The 20,463-nt window shown below is 30.7% G+C and overlaps 2 protein-coding genes across 3 annotated transcripts in view; one reads left to right on the forward strand and one right to left on the reverse strand.

Annotated features, from left to right (window-relative positions):
* Window positions 1–13,615, forward strand: part of LOC142226391 (uncharacterized) — a 39,541-nt gene extending 25,926 nt beyond the window's left edge. The window contains exons 5-8 of one of the 2 annotated variants that reach the window (XR_012719675.1): window positions 11,331–11,731; window positions 11,823–11,921; window positions 11,988–13,038; window positions 13,137–13,615. Coding sequence is in view for 1 of the 2 variants with exons in the window: in XM_075296388.1 (XP_075152503.1) it covers window positions 11,331–11,731; window positions 11,823–11,921; window positions 11,988–12,015 (528 nt within the window). In the remaining variant the exon portion in view is untranslated. Of the gene's footprint in view, window positions 1–11,330; window positions 11,732–11,822; window positions 11,922–11,987 lie in introns of both variants that reach the window. The other variant, XM_075296388.1, reaches the window with a different exon arrangement.
* On the reverse strand, window positions 12,062–19,993 carry LOC142226388 (uncharacterized). The gene is made up of 3 exons (XM_075296386.1): window positions 19,513–19,993; window positions 18,907–19,443; window positions 12,062–13,598 (listed from the first exon to the last, which is right to left on the reverse strand). The coding sequence occupies exons 1-3, from the start codon at window positions 19,934–19,936 to the stop codon at window positions 12,064–12,066; spliced, it is 2,496 nt and encodes an 831-aa protein (XP_075152501.1). The 5' UTR covers window positions 19,937–19,993; the 3' UTR covers window positions 12,062–12,063.
* Between the last annotated feature and the right edge of the window lie 470 nt (window positions 19,994–20,463).

The following is a 20,463-nucleotide window of genomic DNA, read 5'->3' on the forward strand; positions in this document are numbered from 1 at the left end:
ATTGTCTAAAGCAAAAGCTTCGTTTATATGGCCTCTTCACGCCGAAGACGTGGCGAATAATATTTTTTTGAATAATTTATTCCATATTGAATTATCCCAGTGTTGAATTTGTCTCAGTCAAATGACCCAAATAAAACTTAAAAAATATATTAAAAATCCTTGTTTGTCAATATAATATCAAACTACTGAATTTTGAATACTAAAAAGTCTGTCAGTTCTAAAAGAATATTGTAAGACTTGACTGAGTTACATTTTATTGTTATTTTTATGGCTTTGTTGAATAAAATATGCTAACTTTGAACTAAAATACTCCAAATTTCTTTAATGAAAAATTTCAGGAAAATAATCGGCTCCGGCCCATTAAATACCCGCTTCGAAAACTGTTTTTTTTTTGATCAAAAAACTATTCGTACACTAAAAAAAATATTTACGTTATATTGAAGATTATTCAACCTAAATATTAAGCACAAATTTATTTAAAATAGTGACGTTTTAATGAAAAAAAAGTTTTTAATCTTTGCTTCATTTTTTTGAAATTAAGGTTGTATGTACCAAGGCAAATTTGTCTTAAAGTGAAGAGTCTTTTTGTCCTTAAATTAACTAAATATAGAATCTTTAGATTTGAGGTAAAAAAGCTTCAAATATAGGTTAAGACGTATTGACGTTGTATGGACCAAGCAAATTTGTCGTAAAGTGAAGTGTCTTTTTGTCCTTAAATTAACTAAATACACGCAAAAAAATAATTCTTTCCTCCCAAACGAAAATTTAGACAAACAAAGTTCATTTCTCATTTGCTTTTCGCTGTAAGGAAGTGTATTTGGAAGAAAAGTATATACTTTTTGTGATAAACGTTTATTCTTTTCCAGGATGTAAAAACAATTTCATAAAGACAAACTCAAAAAAAAAAAACATTGTTTTCTTGCTAAATGCATTTTTCCTCACATCTTTCTCATATCCACGAGGTTTTTTAGTTCTTAACACCTTTTCCTGTAATACCAACAATGTAGAAGAAATTATACGATTTTATAAATTTTTAAATTTTTTTTACCTTTCGCCTGGACGGAGAATCGAACCGCGGGCCATACACTTTGTAAGCCAACACACTAACCACTGAGCTATGTACCTGTTATGGTCATCAATAGATAAATATCCATATAAGTTATATTTATAAAGCATAGCTTGCGGCGCCCACGAACCGAATAAACAAAGTTTATTTAACAGAAACAAACATTTAGTTTGGCACCGTGGATCAGTGGTTGCTACGTCCGACTTGCATGCCAAGGGTCGTGGGTTCGATCCCTGCTTTTTTTGTTTTTTTTTTTTACATATATTCCAAATATGTTCGGAAGATTCCGAAAAAATGTTCAACATTACACTGTAGTATATTAAATTTAGAACTGTAAAATGTGTCTTATTAAAGACCTAAAGTCAGAAAAGAACAGTGTTTGATATAAACGAAATGGACTGTGTTGTTGTTTCAAAAATAACTTTTTTATTGAAAAGTAAAAATTTTGTAACAAACGAACTTTTTGGTGATAAAAGTTTAAAATTTTCGAAGCAATTCAAAAAACTCTAACAAAAGAAACACGTTTTCGGTACACGTTTTCCAAACGTTTTTTTTTTCTTTGCGTGTATAGCCTCTTTATATTTGAGATAAAAACACATCAAATATAGGTTAAGACGTATTGAATTTTGTATCTCTGGTTTAAAGTTTTTTTATACCCTTCTCCATAGTATGGGGGAAAGGTATAAACGAATTTTGTTCGACCTACACTGAATCAAAAAAGTCTCCGTAGAAGAAGTGCACGAAAAAAAAGGAAATTACAATGAAAGTAATTACATTATAAAGCATTATCTTGCGTTAACAATTTCAGTTTGATGGCAACAATATAATTGAGCAACCATATAGCGGAAACTGTTTTCTACATCAAAAAAAACTCTCCGTACAATGACGATTTTTGCAAAATAACTTAACTTCCAGCTTCCTTCCATTAGCACACTAAGTTATTGTTTCCACTTTAAGGAGAGAATTATTTTTTTTTCGTGTACGCAGGAAGTTCGTTTAATTAATTTTTTATATTTTATTTTGATTTTTTAAAGGTTTAAAACAGAGTAAGATTTACTAAAATGATACAAATTATTTTAATTTTGTCGCAAAAAAATCCAAAATTAATTCTAGAAAAATTGCGAATTTTTAAAATATTTGAGGCAAACGTTAACAAGCTAGAATGAATTAAAAATCATAAAAAAATTATACAAGTTATTTCATTGGCAAAATATGACAATTTTCTTTAATTCGGATCACACCTTAAAAAAGTGATGCAAATCCAGTGCAACGCCTGTTGAAATGGTGGACATCCGTCCTATCACAAGCCCATGTTGTATCGCTTTGCTACACTTCCGGATACAAAAAGAACATTTTCATTATTTTTTTGACGTCGCTTTTTTGCTGGGTAGGCATACCCGTTGCACTGAATTTGCATCACTTCTTAAGTTGTGATGCGAATTCAATATTTTGGATGTGAATTAAGAAATTTTGTGATATGTTGACAAATAAATAATTTTTAATTTTATGATTTTTAATACATTCTAACGCTAATGCAAATATTTTAAAAAATTCGTAATTTTTCTAGAATTGATTTAGCATTTTTTCTGCAAAATTAAAATATTTTGTACCATTTATTAATTCTTAATTTGTCTTTAATTTGAAATAAAAAAGTTAAAATTTCCCATTACAAATTTGAAAAAAGCGAGTCATAAAAATTACTCAAATGAACTACCTATGCACTTCAAATGAAGAACATCTTTGGAAAGACATTTCTGGAAGTGCTTTTAAAGTTGTGCCTTTAGAAGAACTTCCAAATTTTTTTGCTGGGTAATAAAGGCCCTATTCTGTAATGTAGCACGGCACTGCATTTATGCACAGTAATTCATGTCGGTATCAGCTGCTCTGTTGCATTAGCAGAATAACGTTTTCCAATGCATGATTGATATGCAGTTTGTTTACATTTTCGAATGAAATAAAGTCAACAATAGGCCTGTTTTCTTTTAGTACTCGATGCAACATTAGTTTGAGCTATCCAGAACATCGTTGCACTGGTGTCTATCCAGAACATCTCATCAGCGCAAATCGATTATGAGTCGATTCTCGATTCATAATAACAATTTATTGTGATTAATTTGTCGAATAAATTGAATTTAACAGTGGACCACGCAGTCTTTAAGCGGACACAATATCCACTGCGCTATGCACACAGAAAAAAATATCACCAAAATATTTCCAATTAGAAAGTTAATTGAAGTTGAAATTTTTTTCAATTAATAAATTAATTGGTACAATTAACTTTTTAATCAAGATAGAAACATTAAGTTAATTAAGTCAATGATTGAACATTTTAAAATTTTTAATTAAAAAGTTAATTGATACAATTAACTTTTAATCAAATTCGGAAGACTAAGTCAGTTTATGATGATGATGAACATATTTTTTAAATTTTTAATTAAGATTTTTTTTCAAACAATCAATTGTTAATCCAAATAAAAATTCTAAGCCAATTCAGAATGTAATTGAAAATAGTTACTTTTTTTAATTAATCAACATCAATTAAATTTTTAATTGAATCAATTAAAAAATTAATTGAAATTTGGCAATGAAATCAATTAATTTTTTAATCAAAAATTTTTTCTATGCCCAATTAAAACTGTGATTGATACTATCATTTTCGTGATTGAAGACATTTCAATTAAAAAATTAATTGGATCAATTAATTTCGTGATTGAATCAGAAAAAAATTTTTTTGTGTGCAGCTTTTATTGTCATCAACAGACAATTATAGCTATAGCCATTAGAGCTCATGCAACGCATATAGTCTAGCAGTTATATTTATGGGACATAATTTAGGGAGCCCACACGCAAAAAAAAAAAAATAATTCTTTCCTCTCAAACGAAAATTTAGACAAACATAGTTCGTTTCTCATTTGCTTTTCGCTGTAAGGAAGTTTCTTTGGTAGAAAAGTATATACTTTTTGTGATAAACGTTTATTCTTTTCCAGGATGTATAAACAATTTCATAAAGACTAAGTCAAAAAACAATATTTTCTGGTTAATTGCATTTTCCCTCACATTTTTCTCACTTCCACGGGGCTTTTCTCACTTCCACGGGGCCCCTTTTTCTGTAATACAAACAATGTTGAAGAAATTATTAGATTGTACAATTTTTTTAAATTTTACCTTTCACCTGGACGGAAAATCGAACCGCGGGCCATACACTTTGTAAGCCAACACACTAACCACTGAGCTATGTACCTGTTATGGTCATCAATAGATAAATATCCATATAAGTTATATTTATATAGCATAGCTTGCGGCGCCCACGAACCGAATAAACAAAGTTTATTTAACAGAAACAAACATTTAGTTTGGCACCGTGGATCAGTGTTTGCTACGTCCAACTTGCATGCCAAGAGTCGTGGGTTCGAGCCCTACTTCGACCGAACTTTTTTTTTTACATATATTCCGGATATGTTCGGAAAATTCCGAAAAGATGTTCAACGTTACATACTACTATATTAAATTTTTACCATGAACTGTAAAATGTGTCTTATTAAAGACTTAAAGTTAGAAAAGAACAGTGCTTGTTATAAACGAAATCGACTGTGTTGTTGGTTCAAAAATATTTTTTTATTGAAAAAATAAAAATTTTGTAACAATCGAATTTTTTTGGTGATAAAAGTTTAAAATTTTCGAAGAAATTCAAAAAACTCTAACAAAAGAAAAACGTTTTCGGTACATGTTTTCCAAACGTTTTTTTTCTTTGCGTGCACGAGCCGGTGTAAAGGAACTTTATTTTACGGAAACACACAGTTACTTGACCACTTTCTTAAAAATACAATTTTTGGAAACGGAAACAATGTAATTTTAAATACATTCCAAAAAATTTGTAACAAACATTTTTTGCGTGATAAAAGTTTAAAATTTTTCGAAGAAATTAAAAAAACTCAACGTTTTCGATAAACGTTTTTTTTGCGTGTATCGAGTGCTGATTTTAGCAGATTTTGCTGCTATGCGAGTATGTATGTAAGTATTGTCGGCTTGTTTTCTATTTAGTTTTGAATCATTGTCGTAGAGTATTTACAGATGAATTCTACAGACAATTCGATCAACTAATTCATAAGAAAAGAAACACCTGCCAGAAGTTTTAAAATAATCAAACCCAAATAAATATTTTCATTTACGAAACTCCCTCAGAAAATAATCCTCGTCATTCTATTATCGCTTTCCTTTTCTTTAAACAATAACAAAACTATTGAGAAATAAATTAAATTGGTTTTAAATGCTTCCACATGAATGTACAATTGTATGCTTGTCAGTACGTATATATCTGTTTGGTTATTACTATGCAATTATTGATTTCATTTAATCGTCTCATATACTAAGGGCCAATAAATGCCATTTAATTCTAAGTGATAATAGAAAACGCGATCAATTACTCAAATGTCATATTATTTAATTAATTCGATATAAACCCGTTGTGGTTTGTGAGTATTGTAAAAAGATTATCACAATGGACTGAATAGTCTAAGTGAGCCTGAATCTTAATCGGGCTGCCACTTTTACATTTTATTGTAAAAAGATCTCAAAAAAAAAAAAAAAAAAAAAAAAAAAATATATATATATATATATATATATATATATATATATATATATATATATATATATATATATATATATATATATATATATATATATATATATATATATATAATTTGAACATTTACTATACAAAAAGCCAGAAAAATTTACTTTGTCACCAAACTGACAAAAAAAATTGTCATGAGGCTAAAGATTTCATGTCCTTAAAATACGAACTGAAATTTAGCTTAGCATAGAAGACACATTTTTCTGATATAAAGTTTTTTATTGTCCAAAAGTCTGTAAACTTTTCAAAGAAGTCGTTTTGTCAGTATAGTTACGTGATTCGACTTAAAAATGGGTATCATAACATGAATGAAATTTTTTTGGACTAAGGTCAACTTGACTTTAATACTTCAGAAAAATTCTTTAAAATTAATGAAATTGTCTTTAAATTTGTTGTTTTTTTTTTTTGCATCTTTGACTACAAAGCAAAAAAGTGCTCAAAATAGGACATGTTTTTCAAATACTTTATTTTAAAGGCGTTTTTACTTGAAACATAGCATAATTTCTACTGGAAGTCGAGTCTGAATTTGGAAATTAAAGTTGTCGTTAACACGTTTTTATAGGACTTTGATAGCATATGAAGAAAAAAGCTGAATAAACGAAAAATTAGAATTTGCTCCCTAGAATCAAGTACGCAAAACTCACATTTAAAATAGAATTGTGTCTCTAAAGTATCCTTACTTCAATTTTCCGCTTCTTTGGCTCGGAATCAATACCAAATTATTAGTCTAAAGACAAAATCTGTTAGTGTTAGTAGTGTTGCTTTCTTGTGGTTGGTTTTGTAAATAATCTTTTCTTATTTTGTCTTCTTTTAATTATATTGGGAATTGGAAAATGTTTTGTCATATTTCATATTATTAATTAATTTATTTTTATACTATCTTATATACATATTTATACTTATTACACTGAAAAAAATATTGTCGTGAGGTCAAAGATTTCATGTCTTTAAAATACGAATGCAAATTTTGCTTAGCATAGAAGACGCATTTCTCTAATATAAAGTTTTTTCCTTGTCCACAAGACGATAAACTTTTCAATGAAGTCGTATTGCCCTTATAATTAAGTGATTTGAATTAAAAATAGGTATCATAACATGAAAGAAAAAATTTTTGGGCTAAGGTCAACTTGACTTTAATAATTCAGAAAAATTCTTGAAAATTAATGAAATTTTCTTTAAATTTGTTGTCTTCTTACATCTTTACTACAAAGCAAAAAATCGTTCAAACATAGCATAATTTCTACTGGAAGTCGAGTTTGAATTTGGAAAATAAAGTTGTCGTTAACTCGTTATTAAAGGACTTTGATAGCATATGAAGAAAAAAACCTGAAAAAACGAAAATTTTAAATTTGCTTCCTAGAAACAAGTTCACAAAACCAAAATTTAAAAGATAATTGTGTCTTAAAAGTGTCCTTACTTGCATTCTCCGCTTCTTTGGCTTGGAATCATTACCAAAATTTTTAGAGTAAAGACAAAATCTTTGGAACCGGGTATGCTTTTTTTCAGTGTATGTACACGCATATGTTCTCACATTGTCATAGCTTGAATTGTACTTTATTCATAGTTAGTAGTCCGTTGTAATTTATATATAAATTGGCCGCTATGTGGCTTCAAATTACATGATGAAAATAAAAATAAATAAATAAAATAAAATCTTTGGAACCGGACATGCTGTTTTTTCAGTGCAAGCGGAAATATATCACTAATTAAAGTGAACTAATTCAATCCTTAGAGTTCTTCAGAACCCTTTCTGATGTTTTCACACAAATTGGAAGCAATCTTGATTTTCTTCCAAAGAAACAAATTATTTGTTTTTCGCCAGAGACAAGACTGGAGCATATGAACATTTGCATAAACTGCATTGGCTTCTTAAATTTTTTATAAATTTTACCTGATGAACTTGCATGATTTTATACAAGTATTATTTGTAATTTTATCTGGATAAACATTTTCGTCATAAAAAACAAAATGCAATACAAATATATGATGATTATTCACTTACGTATCTAAATGGGTTAAAGTTGTATAGTTTTATAAAACATTGTAAATGCGATCACTTTGCCTGTCTTTGTAAAATATTAATTAACAACAAATCTTTCATTGTATTTATTATTGGAGCAATATAATATGTTCAGTTATAAAAAAAAAATTCCAGGCGAAACACATTCGTGCGTACACAGAAAAAAATATCACCACAATATCAATCTTTAAAAAAACAACTGATACCATTATCTTTTTAGTCAAATTAAAAATAAATTGAGTTAAACAATTATTGCATATATTTACGTTTGCAATTAAAATATTAATTACATATTCCAATTTATTTATTTATTTAAATAAAAATAAAATAATTGAGTTTTGGGACAAAATCAATTACATTTCTATTTGAATCAATAAAAAAATTACTTGAAAGTACCGAAGAAATTAATTATTATTTTAATCAAGTATTGGGTATACAAATTAATATTGCGGTATTGACAACAGATAGCATAGTTTGGAATAAACCCATCAACAGATACTAAAACTATATTCAAAGCACTGTTTTCCATAGATTTCGTTTTCAGTATGTGTCATTAGCCCGAAGTATAAACAGCTTCGGAACAGCTGCTCCAAAGGCAAAAAGGAATGGTCTTTTGCATACTTATTGAAGATAAAAAGTGGATTCACTACGCCAATCCCAAGTGAAAAGAAAATCATATGGTTACCTCAACATTGACGAACAGCCGAATATCAATGAAACGGTGACCCTCGGTAGCACAGTGGAAGTACGTTAGTCTTGCATGACGAAAGTACCGGGCTCGCTTCCCGGCCGGAGTGATACTGACAAAAATTTTCCATATAGAAATAAAATTTTTGGAAATTTTTCTATAGAAATAAAATTTTGAAAAAAAAAAAATTCTATAGAAATAAAATTTTAACAAAATTTTCTATAGAAATAAAATTTTGACAAAACTTTTTATAGAAAAAAAATTTTGAGAAAATTTTCTGTAGAAACAAAAATTTCTATTGCAAGAAAATTTTGAGAAATAATTTCTATTGAAATTTTGTATAGAAATAAAATTTTGACAAAATTTTCTATAGAAAAAAAAATTGATAAAATTCTCTATAGAAATAAAATTTTGACAAAATTTTCTATAGAAATAAAATTTTGAGAAAATTTTCTTTGGAAATAAAATTTTGACAAAATTTTCTATAGAAATAAAATTTTGAGAAAACTTTCTATAGATATAAAATTTTGACAAAATTTTCTATAGAAACAAAATTTTATTTGTAGTTTTGATCTCAGCTTTAAAACCATTGTGTTGACTAAACTACAAGAGTAGCTTAACCAACAGAGGAAAATAATGTTTGTCAAATTTATTTGGGCAAAGCCCTATAGACTGCAAGATGGTTGGATGGACGCACGTTTCAGAACTACCACATTCCTCATCAGCATCCTCTACTTGCAGCAAAACTATCAACCAATTATCAGACTAAATTCAGGCAGTTCACTAAACCCATGGTGAACCACACTTGAACCTTCCGAAAAAAGTTTTATGATAGCCGGCTTAGGCCGAAATAAATTCATACAAACATTTCTCTTTTCCTTTGCTACCATCAAATCATCGATTTGAGTACAGTTGGCTGGGTTAAGCTACTCTTGTAGTTTAGTCAACACAATGATTTTAAAGCTGAGATCAAAACAACAAATATGATTGAAGTACAAACCCACAATAAAAAAACAAAACAAGAAATAAAATTTTGACAAAACTTTCTATAGAAATAAAATTTTGACAAAATTTTCTATAGAAATAACATTTTGAGAAAATTTTCTATAGAAATAAAATTTTGAGAAAATTCTCTATAGAAATAAAATTTTGACAAAATTTTTCTATAGAAATAGAATTTTGATAAAATTTTCTATAGAAATAAAATTTTGACAAAATTTTCTATAGAAATAAAATTTTGACAAAATTTTCCATAGAAATAAAATTTTGACAAAATATTCTATAGAAATAAAATTTTGACAAAATTTTCTATAGAAATAAAATTTTGACAAAATATTCTATAGAAATAAATTTTTGACAAAATTTTCTATAGAAATAAAATTTTGACAAAATTTTCTATAGAAATAAAATTTTGACAAAATTTTCTATAGAAATAAAATTTTTACAAAATTTTTTATAGAAATAAAATTTTGACAAAATTTCAATAGAAATAAAATTTTTACAAAATTTTCTATAGAAATAAAATTTTGACAAAATTTTCTATAGAAATAAAATTTTGACAAAATTTTCTATAGAAATAAAATTTTGACAAAATTTTCTATAGAAATAAAATTTTGACAAAATTTTCTATAGAAATAAAATTTTGACAAAATTTTCTATAGAAATAAAATTTTGACAAAATTTTCTATAGAAATAAAATTTTGACAAAATTTTCTATAGAAATAAAATTTTGACAAAATTTTCTATAGAAATAAAATTTTGACAAAATTTTCTATAGAAATAAAATTTTGACAAAAGTTTCTATAGAAATAAAATTTTGACAAATTTTCTATAGAAATAAAAATTTGACAAAATTTTCTGTAGAAATACAATTTTGCAAAACAAGATTTTGTTTGGTAGTTTTTTGGTAAAACTTTCTCCAAATGTTGGTAGATGCTTTTTAGCTCCAGTGGTAACCAACATAGAAGCAATAAATAGAACTAACTAGCAGCACTTTCAATGGAGAATAGTGGCGAAACTCAACCAACACCCACTCCCGCGATAATCTATGCGAGGAAGCCAGAGCAAAGTCAATATGTAGTTAAGGATTATCCCATCAGCTTCTCCAAGTTGCTAGAACAACAACACTCATAGAGAGAAGCCTATGCTTCTTCTTATTTGGAAACACTGATTATGAGTTGCTCCGATCCATGACGCTTGCCATGGCTGATCATCATTTACGCTCTTTTGAGGAAGCCAACAATTTGGTCAATTCGAATTGTATCAAAAGACAAGTTTTTTTCTGTCGCGGTATCCATATGTTGTCATAAAGATGGGAAAGTAGAGTAGTGGCTAGTGGCGATGGACAATACTTTGATTGACCAGATCTTATAATTTTTTCTCAATAAATTTGAAAAATGTTTAATGTTTAAATGTAAGAACTTTCACTTTCTCAGCAGATTTCTGCTGTTTTAGCATACTTTATACTAACAAATTTCCTTGGATGTAAAAAAGTTGTATATTTCTGAATATGTCTGCCGAGATAAAGAGAAATCAGTCTTGATATATAAACGCACAATTGTCATTTCGTCAAAAAACAACTAAACTATATCCAATTACAGATCGAAGTTTTTATGGTTTCTTTTGGGATTTATCGTGGTACAAAAACAAACGAACTTTTGACCCATAATTCCGGAATTTCGATCCGTTATCTCTTTTCGGACGAAAGTGCTAGCGTGATTTAAACATACATTCAGACGGACGCACATGGCTAGATATACTCATAATTTCATCACGATCATGAATATAACTTTTCTTTTATAGGGGATTTCAAAGCTATATTTCAACCCAAACACAATGAAAAAATTAAAATTCCCCCCAATTAAATGGTAGAGAAAACAGACTCATCATTAACCGCCTCGTTTCTCTTTCATTTGTTTTACAGGTCTGTTCACGAGAGTTTATTACATCAAATAAACTTGTATTACATCAACGAATACATAGTACTGATAAAGCACAAAACAAACGTTTTCAGTGTGAATTCTGTTCGGCATTTTTTGCCACGTCATCAAATCTAAAATCGCATAGGCTCACACACTCTACTCAACGCAATTACAATTGCAAACAATGCAAAATGACATTTAAATCGAAAAGAGATCTGAAACGTCATGAACCAATGCACAAAACAATACGTGATGTCTTTTGTGAGATTTGTAGAAAATCGTTCACTAAGCACTCATCGTTAAATGCCCATCTGGCGATGGTTCACCGGCGAATAAGGAAACACAAATGTACCGAGTGCGATAAGATTTTTGGCAAAAAATCAAATCTTATAAATCACATGAGGTAGGTTGGAATTCTAAGCGAGAGACATCACATATAACAACCAAGTAGAGAGGTGAGATGATGATGAAATTTCTCATACTTTCACTTTCAGAATTCACAGTGGGGAGAAACCGTTTGAATGTGGATTGTGTTATTGGAAATTTACACAATCATCTGCTTTGAAAAGGCACATGAAAACACATTTGAAAAGGTAAGAAAAGAATTTTCCAATTCAAAATTATTTACATTTTTAATAATGGCTATCTTATATTTGTAGTTCACCAAACAATAACGAGAAAATATAAAATGAATGTCCGTCTCCCTGGAATGAAAAAAAAATATAGACCGAGGTTTTATGTTTTCTTCATATATTCTTCATATAAACGTAACAAATCTGGACTTGTTCGCGGTTGAACAACTTTTAAGGCATATTCGAATTCGGACATTGTCACTTCGGTAGCATCGAAACTTTCCTCCAGTGTCTTTAAGGCAGCCTCATGACACACAGCTTGGATTTCGGCACCCGAATAGCCTTTAGTGCAATCAACCAATTTTCGGAGATCAACATTCTCCGATAAAGGCATTTTTTGTAGCTTGATTTGGAAAATTTGTCGTCTTGCCTCGTCATCTGGTAAGCCTACATAGATTATACGATCGATACGACCAGGACGGAGAAGAGCTTTGTCAATCATATCGGGTCGATTTGTAGCAGCTACAATGGTAACATTTTCCAAGGATTCCACACCATCCATTTCGGTTAAGAGTTGTGTAAGAACTCGTTCCTTAACTGAGCTCCCTGAACCACCTGAAGATCCTTCGGCCCGTTCACCACCTATTGCATCAATTTCATCAAAGAATACAATTGCAGGAGCTACTTGACGAGCTTTACGGAAAACTTCTCTAACAGCTCTCTCCGATTCGCCAACCCACATGGAGAACAACTCGGGACCTTTAATGGATAAAAAGTTCAATTGGCTTTCTGTGGCCAAAGCCTTAGCTATCATAGTTTTTGAACATCCAGGAGGACCATACATTAGAAGACCTCTGGGAGGTTTAATGCCTAAACGTTTGAATTGTTCGGCATGTTTCAAAGGCCACTCAATGGCCTGTTTCAATTTTAATTTCAAATCATCTTGTCCTCCAATATCGGACCACCTTACATTGGGACATTCTATTAAAACCTCACGCATAGCTGAGGGCTTCACAATCGTTAGGGCCTCACTGACATGGGCCAATCGAAGTTCTAGTGATTCTAAGCTGGAAGATTTTTTCATTGCTTTCAAGGTGGCATTGTAGATAAGGTTAGCCAAATCGGCTCCCACAAAACCGTGAGTAATTTGTGCAATTTCTTTTATGTCCTCCTCACTTAGTTTATGATTTTCCATTTTTCGCAATATGCAATGTAATATCTCCTTTCTTCCCTCAGGTGATGGAGCAGCCACTTCTACTTCACAATCTAAACGGCCACATCGTCTTAGGCTAGGATTCAATAATTCCACATTTGATGTGGTGGCCAAGACAAAACACCGTTGTGCTTCTCTCTTATTGGCCAACGTATCGAGTAAATTAAAAAATGCAATTGCAACTCGTTTTACAACTTCATTTGATTCATGTTTTGGACAAAGATTGTGAACATCTTCGATAATCACCAAGGATGCTTGTGGATAGTGATTGAATACCTTATCAAATTGGGCTGTTAAATTTTTCTCAGTTTCTCCCAGAAATTTACTAAATAATTCGCTGGTATTTAATTTTAATATTAATGGTTGATATACCGACTTCATTTGATGTTGAGTTTGTAGAAGTTTAGTAGCCATAGCTTCACAAATAAGGCTTTTACCACAGCCGGAAGAACCATAAATCAATAAAGCACGAGAAATTTTTACACCTGAAAAACAAAAAGAAGATATGTATATGTATCCAATTATTTTTGATTTCTGTAAAAAGATATAAAAAGAAAAAAAAAAATAATATAAAAACAACTTTATATTCAAGTAAGGTAATTTGTAGGTCCGTTGTAGTGTCATCAATACATATTAAGTCCAATGGTAAGGGATTCCCTTTTTGTAACACTTAGATGAAATTTGCAGTTCATGTACCTGATCCAGAGAATAATTCGTTTAGTTTTCTTACTTTAAAATAACATAGTGAAGAAAGAACTAATGCCCGCCCTGGTCCTGTATATAGAACAGAAGCTATTTTTGTATTTCAAATTGAAATACATTTTCAAAAGAAAATTGATTTTTGTTTCTCTATTTCGAAAGGCAATTTCATATTTTGTTGTCGAGTAGGAAACAAACGTATACAATATGTGTCAAAAACAAAGTAAAAACATTGTTAAAATTTGAATTCTCAGGCCAAAAAATCGAGAATACTAATTTTTTATAATCAATGTATTCTCATACAAACGAAATGAATTTTCGAAAATAGAGAACCCCAAATGATTCGAACTCGAGTGACTGCTTTTCTTTCGAATGAGGTTTCGTTCGATATACAGAAACAGGGTATTAGTATTGCCCTGTTCTAAAAGCGGACAACCTTTGAAAAATTTTTTAGTGTTTGGTCGAGACTAAGATAGATTAGATAGATAGCCCCTGTAGACATATTTAGGCTATATAATATCTTTTGAACTTCACTCTTATCAGTGAGTGCTGCCCAAACCCCTTTTGTGAATCTTTGACATACATACAAATACAAGAAGTACAGAAAAAAGAAAATCGATCGAGTGTACAATAAATCTTCAATGTTTATGGTCTGAAAAGTTACTTAAAGTATTTTCAAGAACCAAAAATATTTTTTTTTATATATTGCTGCATATAATATCCTCCAAAGCTCAGTAAACTTCTTGTTAATACCCATACATAAATACAAGTAATATTCTTAATGTGTTGTGTTTTTAATGCTATCGTATAATCCCTAGATAAAGTTTTTGTTTGTTTCAGCCAACCTAATCGATTTAACCCTTGTGTATGTGATAACACTGGAAGCGATACCAGCGTGATGAGGTCCCGTGGGACCTACAATAAAAAAAGGATGGTAGAGAGGTTATCCCTACGATATTTTTCGATCATTTACTGTAGGTGGACTCTTCTATAATGCACAAATTGCATATATAAACATTTGGTTGTAAATATAGAGTTTTATTTAATTTTTAATAGGATACAGATAATGTTAAAATTTTTGATTAGTATACTAGTGGCCCTGATGTTTGACGCAGGCGTGGTACCTATACGTATCCTTATACGTACCAAGCAACAATATATTGTTTTTGTAGTTGAATGTTGTTAACAAACTGGATTTTTGAAGGAAAAACAATACGATTTTTTTTAGTGGCGTTCGTTTTGCTCGCAGTATTATGTGCACAGTGGTTGTTTCAAACTTGGTCCAAATTGAGGCACATCTTGCCAAATTCCAGGAGCCGATAGGCCTGAAAAATGTATAGAAATATAAAAACTTATTTCGACCACGATTTCCATGAAGTTCAAATAACTTTTTTTGCACTTTTACTCTCACTATATTGGATATATCAACGGAAGACATAAAATTATGTACTACCAAGCAACGAAACCAATGGAAACTTCAAAAATGACAAATTCTTCCAAATAACGGTATTTTCTGAAAGGATGTTAGTGTTATTAATTGTTCCAAATACGAAAATCGCAATATCTTTACACTGCTTTTTAAACTGTGCTAAAACCACTAATGTAATTATTAATAGGTCCCATTGGACCTCATCACGCAGAATCGCACTAAACTTTTTCAAATACCTATAAAAACCGATTTAATGATTCAATCACATAAAAATTTAAAATTTTCAACTTAAAACACTTCAGTACAAGAAGTCATAAACCATCAAGCTGAAATTCATATAAAAGATAAAGTTATGTATGAATAAAAATCAAAAAGGTCCAGCGGGACCACAGAAGGGTTAAAACAATAGCAAACAATGTTTTATATTTCAGCAAACATTGACTGTTTCCCCTTTCTCACTGTCTATTTAACATTTTCTTTTACAAGGTGGGATAGTTAACCGTTGTATCATTATGACTCTATAAAATAAGAGCAATATAGGTTCAAAACTATGCCATGAAGTGGATATTGCGAAACCCTTGAAAAAATGAAAAAAAAAACAAGTATATACAGCAGTAAGTTCGGCCGGGCCGAATCTTAAATACCCACCATCATGAATCAAAATTAGGATTTCCTTTGAAATTTCAGGGGGGTTTGAGGACAGATCAAGCAGAGCAGGGCGCTAATCACGGCATTCGATATCGAATTCAGAATCGTATCGAAAAAATGTCGATACGATTAAAAGTTTGGATCACGGGATTCGATCGAAATTTGATGCAATTTCTCAAGCGTTGCCAACAGCAAAAAACAAAAAAAGCAGAACAAAATGAAATGACAAAATTAGTTAGCGTCACAAAATAGAATGTAGAAAAAACATGTTTTTGGAGGTTTTAAAGTAAATTGTATTGCATTGTATCTTATGGACCCATATCTCTTTTTACATTCCTCCGAATTCCTTCCTAATTGGAGGATGAGATGAATATAAAATAATTCGGCGACAAATAAGGAATAAAAGTTCACATTGTTATTGGTGTAAGTACATGGGATTGAAATGGTGTGCACTGTTAGAAAGCCAGTTTTTACTGGCTCAATAGACGATTTCGGCTGACGAATGTGGCGTTCAAATGGAAAATAATTTTTGGTGGCATGTCAACGTCAATTCTATCACTTTACAATTGTCTGCCGTCTTAAAACTTTTTGCGAGTGGAAGCCTTCATAATTCACTATTCTTACAAGGTGGCCCAGAGGCGTTATGTTGTCACAGAATGGTACGGTATTTGGTTGATCACAATCTCTTAGATATCGATCTATCATGTGCACTTTATATATGGTTCTTTGCCAAGCTAGGATGCTCGCTGCCGAACTCGAATATGACCAATTTTTGTTTAACTTTTATTGGAGTTGCATTAGTCCTAAATATTCAAAATATGTTCATTATATGTAGATTTACCACAAACTAGCAACAATTAAACTAATATATTTACTATTTACAATGTAAACAACAAGTGAAAAATGTTTTACGATTGCAATTTACCAATCGCGTGTGCAAAAGTGTGCAAGAAAACATGGACCGGTCCATGTTTTGGTATAGCCCAATGCTCACCATTTTTGGCACACCTCTTTATGGTTCTAAAATACCTCTAGATTTCCAACTTCAGGTAAATTGAATAAAAACTGCGGATTCTAGAAGCCCAAGAAGTTAAATCGGGAGATCGGTCTAGATGGGGGCTATCCCAAAACATGGACCGATACTCACAATTTTTGGCACACCTCTTTATGGTCCGAAAATACCTCTAGATTTCCAATTTCAGGCAAATTGGATAAAAACTACGGTTTCTATAAGCCCAAGAAGTAAAATCGGGAGATCGGTCTATATGGGGGCTATACCAAACCATAGACCGATACTCACCATTTTCAGCACACCTCTTTATGGTCCTAAAATACCTATAGATTTCCAATTTCAGGTAAATTGGATAAAAACTGCGGATTCAAGAAACCCAAGAAGTAAAATCGGGAGATCGGTCTATATGGGGGCTATACCAAGGTCCGATACTCATCATTTTCAGCACACCTCTTTATGATCCGAAATACCTCCAGATAAAAACTACTCCAGGATAAAAACTACGGTGTCTATAAGCCCAAGAAGTAAAATCGGGAGATCGGTATATATGGGGGCTATACCAAAACATGGACCGATACTCATCATTTTCAGCACACCTCTTTATGTTCCTAAAATACCTCTAGATTTCCAATTTCAGGCAAATTGGATAAAAACTACTGTTTCTATAAGCCCAAGAAGTAAAATCGGGAGATCAGTCTATATGGGGGCTATACGTAAACATGGACCGATACTCACCATTTGTGGCACACCTATTTATGGTCATAAAATACCTCCAAATTGTAATGTTTTTTTTTGTATTTTAAAATTTAAAATTGCAATACAACCCCATCAAATCACATATTGTGATTAAAAATTACAATATCTTATTGTGGGTGAAACTTTGTTCAAAATAAATTGAAATTGAAAAATTGAAATCCCCGACTGTGAAAAACACTAAATTTTAAATTTATTGTGGTGTTCAACTACCCTGTAATGCAGGCCATAATTTACAAATTTTCATGTGAATAATCGAAATAACTACTTGACTGAGCCTCGCGGCCCCTGTGTCAATAAATATGTATAAAATAGGACAATATTAAACTTTGAATTATAATTTAATAAATTCCATACATCAAACATTGCGAAACATTGAAAAAAAATAAGAAAATTAAAAAAAAACGGAAAGCCACAGCATTTCAAAAAAGTAACTATTGATTTCGATTTTACAAAAAAAGAGAAAAAGTTGATGTTTGGAATAACATAGTTAAAGTTTTAAAAATCTACTTCTGTGTTCATTGAAAAATCTTTACTAATTTTCCGTTTCTTATTTACAATTAAAGTATATAGCATTAAAGTAAATTACTAAATAATTCATTTTGTTAACTACAGATCTTTAGAAAATCTTTGGATACGTCTATTCTTATAACTTAGAAAAAACGACATAGGACATAGGCGTTAAATTGCACGTTATTGAGTATTTAAAAAGTGTTATTTCGGGGTTTCCAAAGTTTTTGCAGTTGTTTATTTTGTCTTTCCAAATCATCATAGTAATTTAAAGATCTCTCAATTCAATAACGACCTTCATATTCTTAAAATCTACATAAAAAATAATTGTTTCATAGATTTTTGCCAAATCAAATTCGATTTTAAATATCCTAAAAAAATTGATTAATCACTAAACACCTTCCTACTTTTTTTGGGCGAAACGTCTAATGGCCGAAAATTGATTTCCGTATTCTGTATTTCTAGATACAAAAGTCACTTGGTTTGGGAGATGTGGCCAAAAGAAGTTTTTCATATAAAAATTTGATGTTTTTAGGATTTGGATGGAATGTTCTCAATTTAAAATCGTTTTAAAGAGGGCTAGTCCGACATGAAACTAATTTGCATTTCCGATTAACTTTAGCAGAATAATAGATGATCATATATCATGATGGATGGTCTTATATCATACTGATATTGTTTGATTTATTTGGTATTTTATTATAAATAGGAATTGAGTGAAAATTGTTCGCCGCATACTTACCCTTTGGAACAGCTCGTAATCCCAAAGCAAAATCCATAGACTCTTCGATTATTTCCAATTGTTTGCTTAGACCTCCAATGTCATCTTTTGTAATTAAGTGACTCATGCCGCCTCCGTCACTGGTTTCATCTGATGTTTCTAAATTTTCGTAAATTATCCTAATATCAGTAGAAATTGTAATTTTAAATATATCTCCTCGATTTATATTTTTATCCAAACTTAATTTGTCAAAAGCTTTATCAAGATCGCAGGCATTATCTTCACAGACACTCGCTGCATTAAGAACTTTAAGTTTGAGACTTTTATTGAAAAAATCATATTTTATCAATGAGTCTTTCACAAAACAAAGATTTTTTAGTTCAAATTTCAGAAGACGCTCCAAATCTGTGATTTGTTGCAAATTTAAATTGCATCCCTTTTCTTGATCCTCTGTTAGGATTTGCAATAGGATTGATTTTGCTGTTATAGGCTGACCTTTTGGCAATGCCTGTATTTGCCACATGTGCCCCTTAAATCCAAGCCAATTATTTTTATAATCTGGAAAATATCGAAAACCAAAGAGATATTAAACCCACGGTTTCTCAGATTAGCATATTAACAACATACCATCATCGTTAATGAAGACAGTGGTTAAAAACTTATCTGGAATTGGCCATACGTTACGTATAAAATTCACTTGCTGTACTTTATCGTTGGAACTGATTAGTATTTCTTGGCCAATATGTAATCCAGACAAACGCATTGCACCTTCGGATAAGTATATCAAATTATTTAAATATTTTTGTGGCATCTCTTTTAAAAACTCGATCTCGAATTTCCTGACTTCCAAGCTGCTCGTGTAGAAAATTCCTCTTCGTATATACTCAATGGATTCTCCCTTTTCTGTTTCGGTTTGGCCATCTCCAATAGGACAAATTTGTTCATGTCTATCCCTATCATTAGCTGTTATATGCGCCTCACAATTTTCACAATAATACCATATAGCGGCAGCTTTGTTTGCACTTTTCTTACTGGACGATTTTGGAGGCATCTTGCACAGAGTTTATCCAACCGGCTCAACAAATGTGTTGCACTATGTTTGTGTTTACCACACCATAAACCACACCATGTGTTTTTGTTTTGATTTTGTCAATCAGCTGTTGCCATAGACTAAGCAATGTATAGGTGTCTCAAAAGAAATCACAGCGCTGTAGTTTGTCTCTACACTGCAGATGGGGTTGTTTCTTCTGCAAAAAATTGACATTTTTCCGAATTACTAAATTGTCCGGACTTCTGTACAATATTTTGTAACGAACCCTACCATCAACTTAATCTAGGCAAATATTATAGTTTAGCTTTCACTTAAAAAAATAATCTTAATGAAGTGGTATTTCCAAATTCTTATTGGCTAAATAAATGGGCTGTAATAAATTAATGGTATTTCCCTAAAGGGCGGTATGCACCTCTAGCGAAAAATTTCATTCCCATAAGAAATGCATTGCTATTTATGCTAACGAAATTTTCGGTAGCGTTCAATTTCGTAAGCTTGTACGCACCTCTAATGAAAATAACAGGGTT

Source organism: Haematobia irritans, chromosome 2, assembly GCF_050003625.1.
Source record: "Haematobia irritans isolate KBUSLIRL chromosome 2, ASM5000362v1, whole genome shotgun sequence".
Classification (NCBI taxonomy): Eukaryota; Metazoa; Arthropoda; class Insecta; order Diptera; family Muscidae; genus Haematobia; species Haematobia irritans.